The sequence below is a fragment of the Alligator mississippiensis genome, chromosome 3, assembly GCF_030867095.1.
Source record: "Alligator mississippiensis isolate rAllMis1 chromosome 3, rAllMis1, whole genome shotgun sequence".
Classification (NCBI taxonomy): domain Eukaryota; kingdom Metazoa; phylum Chordata; order Crocodylia; family Alligatoridae; genus Alligator; species Alligator mississippiensis.
The window spans coordinates 101,017,449-101,037,752 of NC_081826.1; the positions used below are offsets into that span (position 1 = coordinate 101,017,449).

General features: G+C 39.6%; 1 protein-coding gene across 7 annotated transcripts in view; it reads right to left on the reverse strand.

Moving 5' to 3' along the window:
- CDH19 (cadherin 19) overlaps positions 1-20,304 on the reverse strand; it is a 101,407-nt gene that overhangs the window by 31,838 nt on the left and 49,265 nt on the right. For all 7 annotated transcript variants that reach the window (XR_009460779.1, XM_059724265.1, XM_019490572.2 and 4 more), the window contains 5 exons: positions 14,477-14,596; positions 13,297-13,461; positions 11,416-11,600; positions 9,205-9,458; positions 5,579-5,715 (listed from right to left, as the gene is read on the reverse strand). Coding sequence is in view for 6 of the 7 variants with exons in the window: in XM_059724265.1 (XP_059580248.1) it covers positions 5,579-5,715; positions 9,205-9,458; positions 11,416-11,600; positions 13,297-13,461; positions 14,477-14,596 (861 nt within the window). In the remaining variant the exon portion in view is untranslated. The remainder of the gene's footprint in view (positions 1-5,578; positions 5,716-9,204; positions 9,459-11,415; positions 11,601-13,296; positions 13,462-14,476; positions 14,597-20,304) is intronic.

The window sequence follows — 20,304 nt, forward strand, 5'->3', positions numbered from 1 at the left end:
TAAGAAACACTTGGATGCTTATCTTGCTGGGATCATTTGATCCCAGCTGACTTCCTGCCCCTTGGTCAGGGGGCTGGACCCGATGATATCTCAAGGTCCCTTCCAACCCTAATGACTATGAAATCTATGAAATCCTGTAAGCATATCAGTAGAGATTGACATCTGTCTTGCAAAGAATTCTACAGAATTTAATGAGGTGTGTCTATGCTGAACAGCTTGGAGTACTAGGATGTCACTAGAACTAGTCAAAAAGATATTTCAAAAATGTTATTTTTTCCCTTTTAAAACATTTAATGTTTAATAGTAATATCACCAAAGTTCCCACTGTTTCAAAAAATGCAGCCATCTCTACCCTAAAGAGTGAATGTACAAACAAACGTTTAAGTGATACCCATAAATTGAGAAATTTACTCTGCAGAATGAGGGGCAATGCATTCACTTTATGGACTTAGCTTCAACCACACATTTGGTAATGGGGAAAGGAAACTGACTTTCCACATATGTACAAATGATTGCTGTGATCTCTAGATATGGTTTGGTTCAAAGCATTTATACTGATTAAAGTTTTAATTTTAAGTCTTATCTGTTCACAAAAGTCAGACTGCCATAAAAAAAAAATTAGTAGACCTCTCTAGTGTGGACATAACTATACAAGAACAGCAGTGCTGATGCTGATATAGGTTAGTCCAATATAGAAAGGAGAGTAAGCTTTATCAATTTAAAGGATTTTAGTTACAATAGTTACATTCTCAGGAGGGATTTCTAATGGTACGACTATTTCAATTAAAAAATCATATTCTAAATTAAATAATTTGATGATACAAAAACCTATTGATCAGGTCAAAGAAATATTACTATAAATTTATTAAAGATTCAAGGCATGCCTCAAAGTTACTGGGAGTGAGGACAAAAATTCTCAGAAATATTTTGCAGATTACTAGATCAGACCCATACTGAGAAAGCAAGTGTTGCAAAGACTCTAATAAACATATCTAGTATACATGGCCCTAACACAGCACATCACCCAAGCACCGTATTCCCACTGAAGCCAATGAAACTACTCACATGCTTAAAATATAAAGGCTTTCCAAAGCCATAGGCAAGATGATTTCCAATTAATAGAATGACCATAATATATAGTCCAATGACTCCAAATAAAAGTTGAATGTCAGAAATTCACCCAATTAAACAGACCAGCAGGTACCTGAAAGAATTGTCATAGAAGACAAACAAGCAACCCTTCATTATAGCCTTTTTTCTCTACTCAGGTAAATTAGCCAAATGGACCGTGCAGATCTTTTCTAAAGCTTCTTTTTAATGTATAATTCACTGTTCACCTGCAACAAGCACTTGCTCACACAGATCTTGTAGAAACTGAGCTAATAACTTAGGAGTCTTCTGCCAGACAGAATGATATCAAAAGTAACTACCATGAAAATAGAAGGCTGTATAGATCCATAGCTGGCAAAATCAACCTGCCTCCACTGAAATAGTAGAGCTGTGCTAATTTATGCCCACTGATTATCTGGTCTCCCTAGTAAGCAAGTTAGCATAGATCCCTATCTGAACATCTTCATGTCTTTCCCAAAGGATTTTGAGAGGGATAACATTTCTCATTTAAATCCCAGCATAAATAAGAACTGCTTGGAAAAGTGTGGGTAACACTGACTAAATTAATTATTAAGAAATGAAACCAAAGAGCAGTATACATGTATCGCCTTTAAAAAAATACTTTTACACTGCAGCCCCTATCTTATTTGCTGGGTGGACATGCAGTATAAGTAGATTTGTTTGGACAGGCAGTCTTTTGTTGTGTCTGGGTTGGCTATGTAATTTTGCTAAGAGATTAGAAAAAAACAAATAAAAATACCCATCAGCTGCAGAACTTGCTGCTGCAGCAGCAGCACATGAGGTGCTCCCCTGTCTGGGAGCCCTCTTGGCTGATGGGGTTCCTAACCATAGGGAAGTACCTGGCCACGGGTTCAATTAATGGTGTGATAAGAATGAGTTACAAAGTTATTGCATAATTTTATGTCTTATTCCCTGTTTTATCTTGCCATTAATTGTTTGTACATCTGGCTGGGTCACAATTTAAGATGTGATTAACAGGTTAATCACATCTCAGCTAGGGACAGAAATTACACATAAACTGGTAAAAGTGATCAGAAACTGGTTCAGATCTGTAACACAACAGAAATTCAATGCACGTAAACCACCTTCAGAATGGCTAAAAATGGTTTAAGATAAACCTGGATGGAGGTAGTATCAGACTTAACTGATTTAGGTTAAATTAATTTATTGAACTTCTGTTCTAGATCCCCCCCAGATTCAAGTTAACTTACAGTCCCCCAGCATCCCAGGAAGCTTTGAACCTCCTCTAGAACCTCCACCTGCCTTACAAAGTGGGCAGGCAGGCCTTGCCCCAAGCTGTCTGCTGCAACCTATCAGGGATGTGTGCTCTAGCACTCCCCATCTTCTGGCTTGGGCCACTGCAGGCATGTGGATACATTTCTGGAATCAAAATTGAATGTCTGTTCACTTGCTTATCAATCCAGTCTACACAGCATGAAAAGATTGAACTGATTCAGCCTCAGGCTTTTTCATTGTCTGTATTAGCCCTGAAGTGTAACATAGATGAGGCCTAAGTGGTAACTTTGCTTATGACTGGTAGTGAATTGTATCACTGAACAGCCAAAAAGACAATAAAATCAAAGTTATACTATGACTTAATCAGCAATTCTCTCAGGGCTACTGGATGGTATTTTATGCTTCAACTAACAGAAAGTGAATGTGGGAAAACATTCTGGCTATTAACTATCTTCCTCTTCTGAACCAATAATTACTGTCACACAGGACTGAGATTTCTTTTTCCATTTAAATTGTTAAAGTGCTACTCTTTTATGTTTGAATTTGTGCAGATTAGTACCTACAGCTAGATTCAATCTTGTACTGCAGCTCTGCTCAATGTATGACAAGAAGGGTGAATAGGCAGCTGGTTCTGGCTCCCTGAATCTCAGTGCTAACCTGCAAGTTAAAGTTACTAATGGATAGCTATAAATTGTGCTACTTATTTGTAGTTCTTAATGGAACCTGGAAGAGAGAAGCTCTGCCCTAGAATAGTCACCCTCTATACTGAGGAAAGGTGGTAGAAATCATTTGCTGCTACACAAACAACTCCTGCACTCCTGTCCCAGTATTGCCTAGGTGCCTAAATATGGTGCAGATACCAATATGGCAAAGGAATCTCCAGCTGAATTTATATCAGATGACTGCTGCAAAGGAACAATAACAACCTTCAGAATCTGACCCATATTATGAAGTTAAATCTTGATACCAATGAGGTTAAATAGGAGGTTTCCCTTTGACTTTTGTAGGGTCAGAATGTAATCTGAAATGTTGTGTGTATAGGGATGTAGGTTGTCGCCATGTTGGTCTAAGGACATAGCAGACAAGGTTCTTTGGGTGAATCTGATATCTTTTATTAGACCAACAATTTATTATTATTATTGTTGGTCTAATAAAAGATATCAGATTCACCCAAAGAACCTTGTCTGCTATGTCCTTAGACCAACATGGCGACAACCTACATCCCTATACACACAACATTTCAGATTACATTCTGACCCTACAAAAGTCAAAGGGAAACCTCCTATTTAACCTCATTTATTATTGTTGGTCTAATAAAAGATATCAGATTCACCCAAAGAACCTTGTCTGCTATGTCCTTAGACCAACATGGCGACAACCTACATCCCTATACACACAACATTTCAGATTACATTCTGACCCTACAAAAGTCAAAGGGAAACCTCCTATTTAACCTCATTTATTATTGTTGGTCTAATAAAAGATATCAGATTCACCCAAAGAACCTTGTCTGCTATGTCCTTAGACCAACATGGCGACAACCTACATCCCTATACACACAACATTTCAGATTACATTCTGACCCTACAAAAGTCAAAGGGAAACCTCCTATTTAACCTCATTTATTATTGTTGGTCTAATAAAAGATATCAGATTCACCCAAAGAACCTTGTCTGCTATGTCCTTAGACCAACATGGCGACAACCTACATCCCTATACACACAACATTTCAGATTACATTCTGACCCTACAAAAGTCAAAGGGAAACCTCCTATTTAACCTCATTTATTATTGTTGGTCTAATAAAAGATATCAGATTCACCCAAAGAACCATGTGTACAGGGATATACTTGTGTTAAAATGCCTTGAGCTGAAAAAGTAAATCCTGTTCATTTATACCCAATCCAATGTGTCCAGCCTTCAATAACTTTGTATATTATTTTATAAAGAGGGACCTTATCATTAAAAACCTAAAGAATATAAGGGGAATAAGGGCTTTCCCCATACAATAAAAATCTTAATGTTTCTTGATGTTGAAATCCCTGCCATTTATTCAGTTTCAGGAAGCACTCAGTTATAACATTTGGTTTTCTCCTTTTTCCATTGTTTAGCTAAACAGAAAAATCTACCAAAGTCATCCTGCAGTGTTTCCATAGAGCTATTCAAAGCATGACAAAAATATGCCAGAGATATTTTCCATTTCACCATATCATCTGCCAGCTGTCCAATAAAGTGAAAAATAAGATACATTTATGTTTCAAAACTCACAGGAAAGCCAAGACAGCAAATAAGACTCAATTTCCAAACACAGACTGAGGGCTGCAGGAAATGTGAATATGAGCTTTACTATATTAAAGCCCCCTGTGCATTTACTGTTCTGACATTTTTCTTTTGGAGGATGTGTTTAATTTAAATTCTATTTTAATTGTGACCAATTAAAAGCATTTAAAGACACTGAATGTATAGTCCACATGCTAGCCATTAAAATGTTTGGCAAAATGTGGATGCAGTGATAGCCTCAAATGTAATTTACCATTTCTTTTCCTATGAAGAGTGTGATTAATTTTAAGCAGTAATTTACAACCCTTGTCACACACAGTTCCAAGTTATCAAACATGTATTTGCTAGAGTGTTGTCCCAGAAACAGGGCAGCCTGATAACCCAACGCACAAAGAGAGGCAATTTGCATTTGACTTTGAGACAAAACTGACAGGTGAAATCTATATAAGGGTTGCTTCCCAGATTTAATTGTCACTGTCGAGAAGTCTAGCTGATTTAGGCCTTACATTCAGAATTAATTTGAGCCACAGGTTTTTGACTGGTGTTAAATTAGACCCTGGCTAATTTCACACTAGTCAAAAATCTGGTGTGAAATTAACCAGGGTCTAATTTAACATAAGATCTTGCACCGAGGGAGCAATTCATATGCTTCAGTGTAACTTGAAAGCATTAGAGTCTCCATCCTATTACAATTTCTTTTTCTTTTTTTTATAAGGTCATCTTTTATGAAACAGCACAAGACCGTGGAGCTCTAATACACTCTACTTCCATTGAACTTATCATTTTAATAATGCTCCTTAATGTAACAAGCAACTATAATATAATGAGAAAGTAGTATGCATTCTGTATTTAAAAGAAGTAATATTCTGATGATAATTACACTAAGTGCATGCAATAAATAAAACATAGCGTTCCTTAAATTCTTACTGACTTGCTTCTGTGGCTGTAACAGTTATGTTGTGCCAAGCAGTTATCTCTCGGTCCAGAGGCTTAGTTATAATGATTGTTCCATTTTGTGCATTGATGCTGAACAATCTCTTTAAAGACATGCCATGGACAATAGCATACCTGCACCAAAAAGTAAAGAAATTCCTTAATACTGAAATGTTCCATCTGAAAACAAGGACATATGAAGCTATTGTCAGCTGAGAAAACAGAGCTGTGCATAAATACACGTAAAATGTATGCTGCCATAACTCAGAAATCATGAAAAATATACACTTATAAACATTTAAAATTCACTGCTGCCAAGATCAAAGCTCTTCTTTTTATAAAACTAAATATGCCTCAGATCTATATTAATGCGAACTGAATCTAAAATGCATTATTCATTCTTATTTCTAAGTCAGGCTCACAGCAGGTGAATGACTTGGTTGAAAAGAAAACGCAAAAGTGCCACTTGTGAAATGAATAACACAGGCAACTAAGTAGAGGTATAATGGTAAATCTATTTTATCATTGGTGACATGCCATGATGTCAAAGGAATGAAATTAGCCAAAAAAAGAAAGGCAACTATATATAATAAAGGTGTCTCCTATCTGGGGGGAAAAGTCCAAAAGTGAGAAATGACTACAAATGATCCAAATTCCAGGTTGCACTGTTACAGTCCTTACCAAAAAAAACCCAAACCTCAATGCCATATTCATATGTGTGCTCACAAAATTTCAGTGGATTGATAGTTACATTCTAATCAGTAACAACATATGAGAAACTGAGAGAAGGCAACAATTGAAGCCTGAAGGTAAAGGTTAGAATGGCAGGGACTTCTTATTTTTTTAAGAGTAAGTAAATAAAAATAACTGACTAGTTTTATAAGGCACAGTAGGATTTTATTTTATGGAAGAAAAACCTCTAAACCTCTGTTCATAAGACCTGCATTGGTCCTGTTTGTCATACCCATATTTAATAATTTCCCTCTTCTCCACTTTTCATTTCATTTGACAAAGACTTTCTATTATAAATTGGCATATTGGTCTCCTTTGATAGCTGAAATTAAATGCCAATGGTTGGATGGTCCTTTAATTTTTAATTTATAGTTACCATTCAGCCTGTGTGAAAATCATCAAGGTAACAAATCAAGGAACTATCAGAATATATGGGTGTCCATTCATTTCAGTTTAGCCAAAAGCTTGTCAGTTTATCTTGTATAAAGCCCTGTTTTGGGGATTTATAACTCAGATCATAAAAATTTGTCATTCATCTGGATAACCTCCATGCAAACACAAAATGTGTTTGTTTATGATTTAATATGCTTTTCAAAGGGCTTTTTGGGAAAGATTTTTAAAATATGGTTTTTTTTATGTAAATATTGGTATTTATGGAAGATATTCTTAATAGTAATGAAGCCTGATAAGTATCCGGTTATACATTAATGTTTTAAAATGTTTTAAAATGTTTTAAAAATCAGATGCATTTACATCTTCTTTGCCCAATAAATATTATGTGTGTGTAAATGCTTGTAAATGCTTTAAGAGCATCTTCCATTTTAAAGGAAGTCAAAGTGGCACAATGTACATGTCTAAGTGTTTTGCTTTATTAGAGTCATAAACACACTTTTACATCAAAGCAAATATCTTAATGAATATATTTTAATTTAGTAAAAGTGCATTTCACAAAAGTTTTAAATATTCCAAGCATGTATACTTCTGCAGCAAGTGCAACAGTCCTCTGAGTAAAAGATATTAAGATTTTAGAAATGTATATGCATTATATGCAATGTGTATATTATGTCTGACATTTTATCCATTAATACGTTTTTAAGTAAAAAAAAAGAAACTAATATTCAGAATATTGGAAATATACAGTATATTGAATATTATTTGAAGCTCTAAGGATAGATAATGATAAAGTATATTATGTATTAAAACACTGCTACATTAATTTACCCATAATGGATTGTTTCACATCACTCTTGTTTGGCTTATATTATAGGCTGTCTAAACTAGTTTGTCTGATGAAGCTCCACTGCATCAAGATAGGTCAGGGGCACTTAATCCCAGCTCTAGTCCATAGAGCCATGTAATCAAGCCCACAGGGCTCCCCAAGGGTCCAGCAATTTGGTGAAGGGAAAGTGATGGCAATTAATGCTGCCACCACTCCCCCACTGCCAAATGCCCATGCCCTACAGGCCAGATGACATGGCAGTGTTCATAGGATCCTCCCTGTGTATTGAGAGCTGGGCTGTGGCAGAGCCACTTCATCCAGTAAATTTGGGACCATCTGGGTAGGGGAAGAGAAGCCCAATCTTGACCGCACAGGGCTGGGGCTGAGGCACAAGCAGAAAACCTAATCCAGAGTCTGCAGGGTTGGGGCTGGGGCCATGACAAGGGAAGAGGGGCATGATCTAGAGCATGTGGGTCTGAGGCCAGCAGGGCCAGGGCTGACACTGAGTGCCCAATCCCATACGTACTGGGGGTGTGGGGGGGGGGGCAGGGCTAGATGATGAGGTATAATCCAGTGCATATGGAGCCAGGACCTGGGTTCAGGGTAGCAAGTCTGATTGAGAACATGCAGGACTGGTGATGGGGTGGCAAGGCACAACCAGGTGTGTGTAGTGGCAGGGCTGGGACAGGGTGGCCTTATCTGGTATGGAGTTGGGACCACAACCACAATAAGGCCTGTGGGACCAGTGTATCCGATTGGGCTCCAGCCATATGCGTGCCGGATTGGGCTCACAGACTGGATTTGGCCTACCAACTCACCTCGCACCACTCCTCTGGCCCATGGGGTCTGAAGATTGGGCACCAATAAAGTAGATGGATCTCAGATGTGAGATTGTCTGTGTTCTGCTCCTCCTAGACCCTACAACATAATTCTGTTCTTCAGTGTTCCTTGATTAAACTTGTTGGAGTTTGCTAGTTGAGAAATGACTATGACTAGGGTGATGATACGTCCCAGTTTAGCTGGGACAGTCCTGGATTTTGAAGGCCTGTCCTGGCCAGTCAGGGAAAATTAAAACAAGAGTCCCAGGCATGGGGCAGTCTAGTGGGGAGGTGGAGCTGCATGATATGCTGAGCAGCTCTGCCTCCCTGCCAAACTGTGCCCATGCCCCTGCCCAGTGGGCTCTGCCACCACTGCCTGCTGCAGCAATGTTGACTTGGGGGAGAGGGAGGGGACAGTGTCCCAGAAGTCCCAGTTGTCCTAGATTTCCTTATGGTCACCCTAACTATGACCCATGGATCTGCAGCTATGTAGAACAAAGGCCACCAAGCCTTGAACCTTTCATTCTGGCTATTGGACCACAGATCTGCTAGTGCTCCATATCCTCCAGAAGGCCATCATTTGATTCATTATCTTATCTATTGGCCACATGAAGAATGGTCATAAAAAATATATTTCCTTTGGGTTTGTGCAGGGGTCAAAATATGGCCCAAAGCTGAGGGAAATGGAATTTTACTAATCCAGACTATTTTGCTTTGGGGATGTGAATGTGCATTATAGCCTGCTATAGTGTAGGTGTACTCAGTTATAATGAAAGCTACACCTTGTGAAATGTCTTGTGCTAGATTTCACATCATTCCTCCTTAGCACATTTATTCACATTTTACACTCTATACCTGATGGGACTGTTGGTATTGTCTGGATCGCTGGCATTTACAGCCCCTACAAAAGAGCCGCTCTCAGACCCTTCAGCTATCTCCATCACATATTCCTGTGAGGTGAAAACTGGAGGTTCATCAGCATCTTCCACAGTGATCCTGACAAGGGTCGAGTCTTCAAATGGTCCCTCATTCAGAAAACGCTCATCAGTGTGCCTGTTGATAACTTTTGCTTTAATACTGTATTTTCTTTTGGTTTCATAATCCACTTTCTGTAGAGAAACAAAGTAGGATGTGGAATTTTTCTTATCTTAGCATTTGAAAATTAATAGTAGATCGATGATTGGTGTAAGATTAAAGACTAGTAATAGTTGTATGCAACTTTTGGGAATGTTTTAAAAGTGATTATTTCCAAGATTTCTTTTTTAACTGTAAAAACACTTTAAGTATTCAACTTAGCCTTTGCTATTAAGAGTTTAGAAAATATTACTTTTTAAAAGCAAACAATTCTGTTACATCCTTGTCTCACCATCCAATCTGACCCCCCCCCAAAAAAAACAACAACAACAAAGAAAAACCAAACCAAACCAATAAAAAATTAATTTACCACCAGGTTGTTTTTAGGCAGGTGTTATTAATAAATAATACAGCAGAAATATTCAGGATGTGCCTTCCTTTATTTGAAAAAAAAATACAAAATTGAGGAAAAATATCAAAATGCATGGTGAATTTTAGGATGTGGTAAAGAGAGATGTGGTCTCTCTCCCCCTCTGACCATCAGGGGATGAGAGCAAGGCACGGATGCAGGTCTTGGACTGGTGAGGGACCGGACCAGACCGGAAGTGGGGAAAGGAAGTGTACAAAGAAAGGAATCTGCTTACCACTACTCCTCTCCTTGGCTGACTCAGGGGTGGGGAAAGCCCCAGAGCTACTCCAGACAGTGGTTGTGGGGAGCAGCTGTTCAGGTTGCTAGGCTTGGCTGGGGTCAACAGCAAAAGCAGGTTCTTTCTTCTAGTGCTTGAGCAGCCCCTATTCTGAGGTGTCCTCCACTGGCCAGGTGGAGGTGCAGAAAGAAGAACCTCTGCACCTGCTGCTGTCATTGTTCCTAACAAAGCTAAGCTCCTCAAGCAATCACTTCCCATAGCCCCTGGCTTGAGCAGGGCAGGAGCAATTCTAGGGGTCCTCATATGACTGCTTCAACCAAGGACAGTGTTGGGAAGGCTTCTTCTTCCAGTACCTACTCTTGGCCAATGGGTGACGCAGGAGTGGCAGGAACCCAATGCAGAAAGAGGAAATTTGCTCCTTGCTTCACTTATCCCTTGCAGAGCCTGGCACCCTGGGTAACTGCAGCCCATGGCTGGAGCATGGGAAAAGCAGCTCTGGAGCTTCCACCATGTCTGGGTCAGCTGGGGAAAGTGCTGGCTGCAGCAGCAGAAGGATGGATATATCCACATTCCCACCCCCGCACCCCTAGCCTCCACCCTGGATCCACCCCTGGCAACATTAGCTTCTATAATCTGCAACATTTCACTGAAGTGCTGACTTAATCTAAATAAATATTTTTCTTTTTTCTCTGTAGGTCTATGATAGAAGTTTTATTTTTAACTTTCCATGACTTGGAAATAGACTGAATGAAAGAATTTACTTTCTTTTTCCTTCCTGGCAAGGTTTAGAGTGGAATTCTTTCATCAATTTAGGTCCAGGGAAAGAAAAAGCAGACTTCCTCCCTCTGAGAGTAATAAAATGGGATAGGTTTCATTGTAACCAATGACTTCTGAGCATGTTTTCACCAAATATATCATTTTTATTTATGCACCGTGGCATGTTTTATCTTAAGATGTTAATATGTTTTGCCACCAGTGAATTAAATGTATGAATGACTCTCTGAAGAAGAGAAATAATAATCTGTTCATTTTACAAATGTGGAACTAAAGCAGAGGCTAAGACATTTTATCACAATCATATAAGGAGTCTGTTGAAAAACTGAGAATTGAATCCAGATAGCTTAAGTGCTAACATTGGGTTTTAGCCATAAGCAAGCAAGCAAACCAAATAACAAACATACTTTCTAAACTACCCAACACTATTCCAGAACCTATTTTTAGTTAGATCATTAGTGGCTAAGGAAGCAAGAAATAGTAGTATAGAAACAGTTGCATGCATTTTTGTTGACTTTTCAAAAATATTTAGTGACATATCTCATTTTAGTAGGGTTTTTTTATGCCTCACCTTTTTTAATATAACAACTCCTTCTTGGGTTTCATTATCTGTAATGATGTCAAAAACATAGGAGGCATCTCCTTCAATGACATAATTCATGGCTGCATTTTCCCCTATGTCACTGTCATCTGCCATGATTTTGCCTATGGTAGTGCCCAGTGGTGCAGCTTCAGAAACAGTCATATGGTACAGTGCTTAAAGAAACAAAAAGTTACAATCACATTAAACTTTGTCAATGATTTGTCTTAACCCAAAATTTTAACATGCAACATATGGGCTAGAGCAGGGTTGTTCAACCTCTGGCCTGTGAGCCACATCTGGCCCATGGAGCCAGGTGATTTGGTCCACTGCACCCCCCAGGGCCCAACAATTCAGTGGCAGGAGAATGGTGCTAGCATCAATTTTTTAAATGCCAATTTTCTGAACATGTGTGCAGCCCAATGAGCCAGATATCATAGCTCTATACAATAGATTAGGTATATGAGGCTGAGCTGAGATAGCACCAAGCTAGGGTGACATGGAAGCTGATCTTGGTGTGCAGGGCCTGATATGGGCACATGGGGCCCTGCACTACTCATCTGCCTCATGGGACTGAAAGGTTGAGCCCACTGGGCTAGGGGACAGCAGGCATCCTTAAGACAGACTGTTGAAGAAAATGCATATGCCTGATAACAAATGGGAAAACTGTTCCCTGGGCCTCCTATTGGAGTGTTCAAACTGATGTTGAGTTATCCTTGTTCCTGTGTAAAGGCGGTAGGGAGGACTAGCATTCTACAGCATTGCAAGGGTAGTAAAATAGGAGTAGGGTAGGAGTGCTCAAACCTTGGTCTGGGGCCAGATCCAGTCCATGGAGCCATGTCATGCATCCTGCCTGGCTCCCAATGGGTCTAAAAATTTGTTGGTGAGGGACTGATGGTGGCATTAATTGCCTGATCTGGGCATGCCAGGTTCTGCACCTGGTTCTGGTAAGCAAGGCTGAACATTGCACACCAACACAGCAAGAGAACTGACCCACAGAGCAGTTCTACACCATTCATCTGGCCTGTGAGGCCACAAGGTTTAGTCCCAGTGGAATAGGGAATGCAGCCAGAGATTGGTCTCCACTGCCTTTTTCCCTGTTAGTGTGTGGGACATAATGAGGAAGAGAAGAGGAAGTCCAATTTTACTATAAAGCTTGGTTATAAATCTAAAATAATTAGGCTGTATGCATTTACAACAAATCTATAATGTGCAATATCATTAGTAGTTACTGTAGGTAAACTTAAATCAAAACTATTTCCTACCCACCACTTCATTCTGAAATCACTTGTTTTCTACTTTTTTAAAATTATAATTCATTTCAGAGGAATGAACCCACAAGGTATCAGAAGCAAGACATGTGAAACCTTCTCTTTATATAGACACATGTGCATGTGAAATCATACACACTATCACTAGGAAGAATACCATTAAAATATGCATTTCTGTATTAAGCAGCAAACATTTTTCCCCCGAGTAAATACTAGAAAGCAAGACAATGCAGTGGTGCTTCCCATTTAATAAGTTAAAAAAGGATTTAGAAAAATATAACTTTACAGTTGTCAATATATCAACTTAATAAAGAAAAAGTTTTCTGTACACTTCAGTGAAAAAATTATTTAGGTTTCCTAAAATTGGTACTTCTTATCCCAAAGTAGTAATGAAACCTTGTATTGGCTTGGACTCCTAGCTTTTTAGTAGGAGCTACTTTTTGAAGAAAAGTTATTAGTTTATTAATCTTTCATTTAAATATATGACATTAGGTAAAATATAGAACTGATGTAAATTGTACTGGGTTTACTCCTGGTTTTAATTTTTCCCCAGTTAGTTAAAATTCCCCCACCTTAGTTAAAATTCCTGGCCTCTACTCACTATGTTGAAATTTAGGGGCATTGTCATTGATGTCAGAAAGGTTGATAGTTACAGTTGCTGTTTCTGAAAATCCACCCATTTGCCCAATCATATCTTTGGCTTGGATGATGATAAAGTATTTCTCCTGAGTTTCTCTATCCGTTTCAGAAGAAATTCTAATGACTCCTGAAAGATAAAATAATCATCAATTACTTAAGTATACATTTCCCCCTTAAGACTTAGCTATGAATTAAATGCAAAATAAGATTCAGTATCTTAATGTACAAAATGATTAGACACAAAGCACATGGAAAAAAGACTCGTTGAAATTTTCTCAGATTTAAATATATTACACTGTGTTCACTGAAGTAAGGTGACCATGAGTCCAATCTAAATCGAGCCACTGTGAGTTATTCCATTGACCTAGTGGGCACATTCAGATGACCATGGAATGCAATTTTCAGTATTTCAGACCTGTCTGCAGCACTGCAAACAATATGCACTGCACATGCAGGTGCTCATTGCACTGCTAATTTGCAGCATGGTAGGTTTTTTTGACACTGGGAGATCCCAGTGTCAACCCCCCCACCGCTAAAATAAAGAGTATGGAGCATGTGCCTGCAGTATGTGCCAGCCAGCACCTGAGCCTGGTCAGCCAGAGATATGCTCAGGCTGCTTGCCAGGCTCTGTGTGCCTGGATCACCATTGCTAGAGCACTGGGAGGCCCCCAGGACTCCAGGTATGGCTGCTGGGCCTAGCCCAGTGATGGCTCCAGCCTCCCTTACCCCACCCAGGGCAACTTGCAGTGTGCCAGAGCGTACATGCAGAATGTTCTCCAGGGACAACTAGCAGCAGTATAAATATGTGCTGCTGCTGGCTGTCCCCAGGAATGCATGTTCCTGCTCATAGAGATGTGCCCAGTGGCTCCAAATAACCCCTAAAGACCTGATTCAGAAATAGCCCAATTAATGGGTGGCTTTCCATTGAGTGAAATAGGATCTGCCCTAAATTTGAAGACATTCAAATACCAGTTGTAGACAACATTATAGGCCAACGACATAAGGAGGTAGGATGATGAGTTCATTTGAGAAAATTATATTTCTCCTTGTTTGACAAAATAAAATGACTATTTATTCAAATCTGTCACTGGCACCTAGATATTTTACGTTCATGAACAAATGTCAGGTATACATAACAATACCTGTTTTTGGCTCCACAGAGAAATAGGGCTGCCCTTGAATTATACTATAAAGCAGACGTGCATTGTATCCATAGTAAGGATCATCTCTATCGGTGGCTGTTACCTGTATAACAGAAGTACCTGAAAAGCAAGTGCATATAAATAAGAAGTTTATACAAATGAACTAATAAACCTATCTTGGATTTTAACCATTATTAAAGTATTTCTCTTTTACTCAGTTGTATACTGTTTTCCTTTTATTCACCTAATTTAATATATATTATTTCATCATTACACAGAGCACCTTTCTTAAAATCATGTCAAGTGTCTAATTATTGATAGGAAGCAAATTTTGTATGTTGCAAAAATAGGCACAGAAACAGAAAAAAGAAAATTACTTTCTCCTCTCTAATTTAGATTAAACCAAACACTATCTTGTGAATTTTAATGGAATTATTATTTAACTGTAAGTACTGTCTTTTCTCATTGGCTTTTCTAATTTATGTTCTACGAATAGGAAACTAAGAGATTTCCACCTTGAATATGCTTTAAGATATTTTATTTAAGTTCTCCATATGACCACAAAACAAAAAGTTTATATCAACAGCAGGCCTGAAGCATGGCTGAAAGAAATAAACTGTTAACAAGTAAATCAGCCAGGAAATACAAGAAAAATTTGATAGCAGTTTTTTGTATATTCTCGGTCTTTTAATGAGCTGCCCCTACTGCAAAAGAAATAGCAGAATCAATCTGCAGAACATAATTTCATCTTTAATTGGGATTTGGTTATGTCCTAGATCTAAAATTGGCAGGATCCACCTGGAGCTGTCAATGAGGGTATCTTTGCAAAGGGAATATTTCTCAGCAAATTATTTTATAATGATGACTTTAATATTATTTCTCACCTGCCTCATGTAAGGAACAACAGGAGAAAGAGCACCTTCTTATGACTTTCCAACATGAACACATTATTACCTATCATAACTAAAGTGGGAAAATTACATTTTGAGGTGATAGTAATTTTGATAAATGAGGGGAAATGTTTTTGTTTTTGTCTGAAATCTTTGGCGAACCCAAAAACTGAAATAAAATCTTCTGTAGAATGAAATATTTGTGTTGAGCTTTTGTAAAAAATGTTTTAAAATAAAGTTGAAGTAAATTTTAAAATGAAATATCATTTTGAATTAAAGAAATGAATGAAATGTTTTGTTTTCTGAAGTCATGACATGTTTCAGTCAACCTGAATCTTCATTTTGAAATGAAAAATATTTGGACAAAAATTCTCCAGAGATTTGGGGGCCCTGGTTTAAAATGCAGTATGTACTCTAAATATGTTGCTTAAATAAACACTGCTCTCTTGATATTAAAACATCTATTAGAAATTTATCAGAGTTGTGGCAGGGAACCTTTGGTGCCTATCACTTTAAGGTCTTGAGCAGACAGAACAGCAGCCTGCAGGTGACAGCAGTGCCAATGACACAGAGTCGCATGGCCATCAGGAGGCCACCTGATTGGAGGAGGGCCTGGCTGCTGGAAAATAAGAGCAGGCCCTGAGCAATAAAGCTGACAGTTGCTGCAGGGAACTGAAGGGACAACATCTCCTGGCCAGAATACTGCTGCTCCCAGAACACCTGGAGGGCAAAGGTAGGAACTATGGGGATGGAGGAGGTTCCTGGTCCTAGGGAATGACCTAAAACTACACATTGCTGGGGTTGGATGGTGTGATAGGACTGCTTGTGGCATGGCATTCTCCAGGAAGTGCCACACCTGTGCCCTCCCCCAGTGAAAGGCAAGTGTGGAGTGCCAGAAAGCCTTAGCTCCCACTGCTTTGTGGATACCCTATGGAGGGCAAAGGCTAGGGGAGCATACCCCAACAGAAAAGCACAGGTGCCCAGGTCCACTGAATGGGGCTTGAGGTGGGATCCAGACCCTTTGAGTGGGGCCTGCGACAGGGCTGAGGTCCACCTACAGGGACCAGAGGCCTGGGGGGGCATAAGGCCCAGAAGCCACAGTGAAGGGATGCAACAGTGGTCCCAGTGAGGGGGCATAGTGAGATCTGGCAGCTGTGTAGAGTAGGGCTCTAGGGGGACTGAAGGATTACACCAGAATTGTTGTAGTTGAGACCCCAGTGAGAGGGCATGTATCCCAAGCACATTTAAAGGATGCCTGAGGTCAAGTTGGGCCAGAGGCTGTGTGTGGCCCAGTTAAGGGACAGGGGAGTAATAGTGGATAGTAATTTGGATACAATCTGTGAGACATGGAACATGCTAAAGGGGAGGTTTGGAGCCGTGTATCACACCATTGGCATTAGGGTATCAAATGGGTAGCCTCCTGCCTAAGAAACATCAATTCTATTACATCAAAGGCATAGCAGGCGAGTTAGGTAGGGCAGACTGCCTGTAACAGGTATCTGCTCTGGGCCGAGCTAAAATGTGGCCTGCACACCTGTTCCTGGGGCAACCTCCCACCTTCTCGCCTGCCATGCCTTGCTGTTAATTAATTAATTGATGTTAATTAGCGGGAGGCTGCCCTTGTACTGCCTCGCTGCCAGGGGGCGCTATCTGCGGCTTCATTTCCTCCCCTACACCGCAGTCCACACCTCGTCGATGGAATAGCCATTATGTCTCGGCCTTATCACAATCTGGCCCCTCTTTGTCCTCTCCGGGCCTTCCTTCCTTTGATCAACAATGCTGCCCCCTCTCTGGGGCCTCCGCATCCACACTGGGACTTCTCAGCCACTGCCCCTTCTCTGGGGTCTTTCAGCAATGCTGCCCCCCCCTTTGAGGTTGACCGTGCCCGCACTGGGCTTCTCACTAATACTGCCCCATCTCTGGGGCTCACTGTGCCCGCGCTGGGCTTCTCAGTAAGGCTGCCCCCCTCTCTAGGGATTCTCAGTAATGCTGCCCCTCTTTGGGGCCTTCTTCGTAATGCTACCCCCGCTCTGAGGCCTTCTCCGTAATGCTGCACCCGCTCTGGGGCTGGGGGTTTATGCACCCCGAATGCTACACCCTCACTGGTGCTGGGGTCCTCACACTCCACTGTGAGTCCCCTATGAGGCCTCCTCCAACCCCTTATAGCCTCACCCAAACCACCGGTCTTGTAACAACAACAAAACACAAGCTCCTGGGCTGTAACATAAACAGAAGCCACCTGGCCCTAACAACATTTGGTCCTACCAGTGACCCTTTAACTCTCTGCAATGTTGGATGCAGCTCCTGTATCAGGTTTCCCCTCTCTCCCAAGGCAGAGAGCTCCTTCCTCTTTGGCAGCTGGCAGGGAACTGCCTCTGGCCCCAGCCCCTAGGGTGTATAAGGGAGCCAGGCACTGCCCCTTCTGGTCAGCTGGCCTTCCCTGGTTGCCTCGGCAACCTACAGCTGGGCTCCTTATTCCCTACTAGGGAGGAAGCTCTAGCAGTTTCCCCTCTTTGGGAGCAGGGCACCTCAGTGCTCTGTGACACTGCCCTAGACACGTGGATGGACTGACACTGTGATCAGCCTCTGGATGGCCCCCTGTCACTAGAGTAAAGACTTCTTCTACAACTTGGCTAGTCTGGAGGAAATAGATATTCATTTGCCTTTCACTTTAAGTGTGTCTGGAACAAAGGGAGAATACAAACCTCAGAACGTTACTTTAATATCAGGCTACTGTTACATCTATCTATCTATCTATCTATCTATCTATCTATCTATCTATCTATCTATCTATCTATCTATCTATCTATCCCTTTTAAGATTATAAGATACCTTTTAAGATACCTTATGCAGATTATAATCAATCATTATAAAGTTTCCAAACAACAAAGTGTATATTTCAAATACGACTAAAGAGTAAAGGAAACATGGGCACTAAACTCAACTCAAAACAAAGTGTTGTCTAGAAACTAAAGGTCGCCAGAGATCTGTTCAAGTTAGTTACTCCAAGTCATATGAAAATCACCCTAAGTACTATAATATGAAAATAATTCATTCCTTTTGAAGTAATTACATGATAGTGTTGAAGAAAGCTACCACTTTGGATAATCTGATTGATAGAAATGTGACTGATGCTATCTCTGAGACAGGAACAAAACTGCAATCAGTAAAATTCAAATATGTGCCATTTTATGGGATTTTATTTAATAGATCAGGGATTTAAATTAATAGAAAAAGAGGTTATTTACCTGACTGTGATATTAATGTTAAAGCCTTATGGGCCTTATTTTAGTTAAATTCCTGTGGGTGTATCTACACAAGATGCTATGTCCTGCACCACCAGGACTCCTCAGTAACAATCTCACAGTCAGGGTCATGTGTAGATGTGCTCTGTTTCATATTCTATGAATGGTGCTGGAAATTAACATCTGAAGTTGTAATAAAGTATGTTATCCTTATTGCAAGCTCCCTTTGGTTGCTTATTGGCTTTTGTAGGGTATGGTTTAAGAGACATTCAGGTGGTTTTAAATAAGCCCAGAAGCTGGGTACAATAGGAAAAGTAAACAAGTAGTAGAAATCCAGTAAAAAGAAAACAGGCACAAGGGAGGAGCAAAAGCTACTCTCCAGCCTGAACCTCAAATTTTGAATATAATGTGAATGTGAAAGAATTCGATTTCTTTTGGGGGAAATTGGCTTCTCAGGTTTCCTGGGAATGGTAATCTTGCAATTCTGATAGTAACCATTGAATTAAATATTGACTGAGTGCTAGGTGGCAGGCCACTATCATCTCATGACTATATCTAAAGGTACTTTCCTTCCCAGTTTTGAAGTTCTAACCCTGAATGAAAGCTATTTCTTTATGAACTTTAACCCATAGTAAGAAAAGCAAACAGTTGCCTGCATGTAACCGTGGTTCAATAAGCACACTGACCTGGGCAGTTAGGCAACAATTATAAAAAGCTGCAACTGCTAATATTATGTTTTTAACTTGTGAAAACAAGTAAAAAGGATTTCTTTGCTTAGGGAAAAACTAAAAGAGCATGTAAAAAGACATACTTTGTACCAGTTAAATTACACATTTTTAAGATGATATTACAGGACTGAAATGGTCTAATGGCTATTGCTCAGAATTATGATACCATTTATGAGACTTATCATTTATGTGAAAATGGATATATTTAAAGGACAATGGCCCTGACCTTGGGATACTGAAGACGAACATTAACTGAATATGCTTGTAGTCTTCGAACATTGTCCAAAGTGCAGTTTTGATAGGCATTTCAACATTAAAAACGTATGTTATGTTCTCAGAAACTATTGCTTCTGCATAATAAATTTGTTTTATGCCACAGTAGAATCAAACTTGGGGAAACTGCTTTTTTTTTCCACCTGACTGCCATTTCAGATTTCTTCTTTGCTTTTGTAGCCTTAGTTTTGAACTATGATGTAAAACATTCCTGTGTCATTTACATATTGCAGCACATTAGATAAGCTACTGGAGAATTATATGGGACATATGTATTCATTTTTCTAACTGAGGCCTCAAATATCTGAACATGTTAAGTATAGATATATCATTGTAGGTGACTTTTAATCACTGTATCAAATATACTACATTTGTAGAAATGTAACTGCTATATGAGAGATACTTTATGTAAAATCATACCAAATGCCTGAGGGAAAACCATAGTCTTGTACTCCTAGAAGAGTCCATTTACTGATACACTTTTCATTTACTATGGCACTTGCATATAAAACCCTAATAAAATTCAAATGATGAAAATATGGGCAAGCTGTGAAAGCATACTAAAATTTATGCAAATGTGTAGTCATATAAATATAGATGTTGATATTTCAACCTAACTTTGGGTTAATTTTGTAGGGGCCAGATTTTGTGTTTGTACTAAGGGAAGCAATGTGTGATTGTCTAGGCGTCAT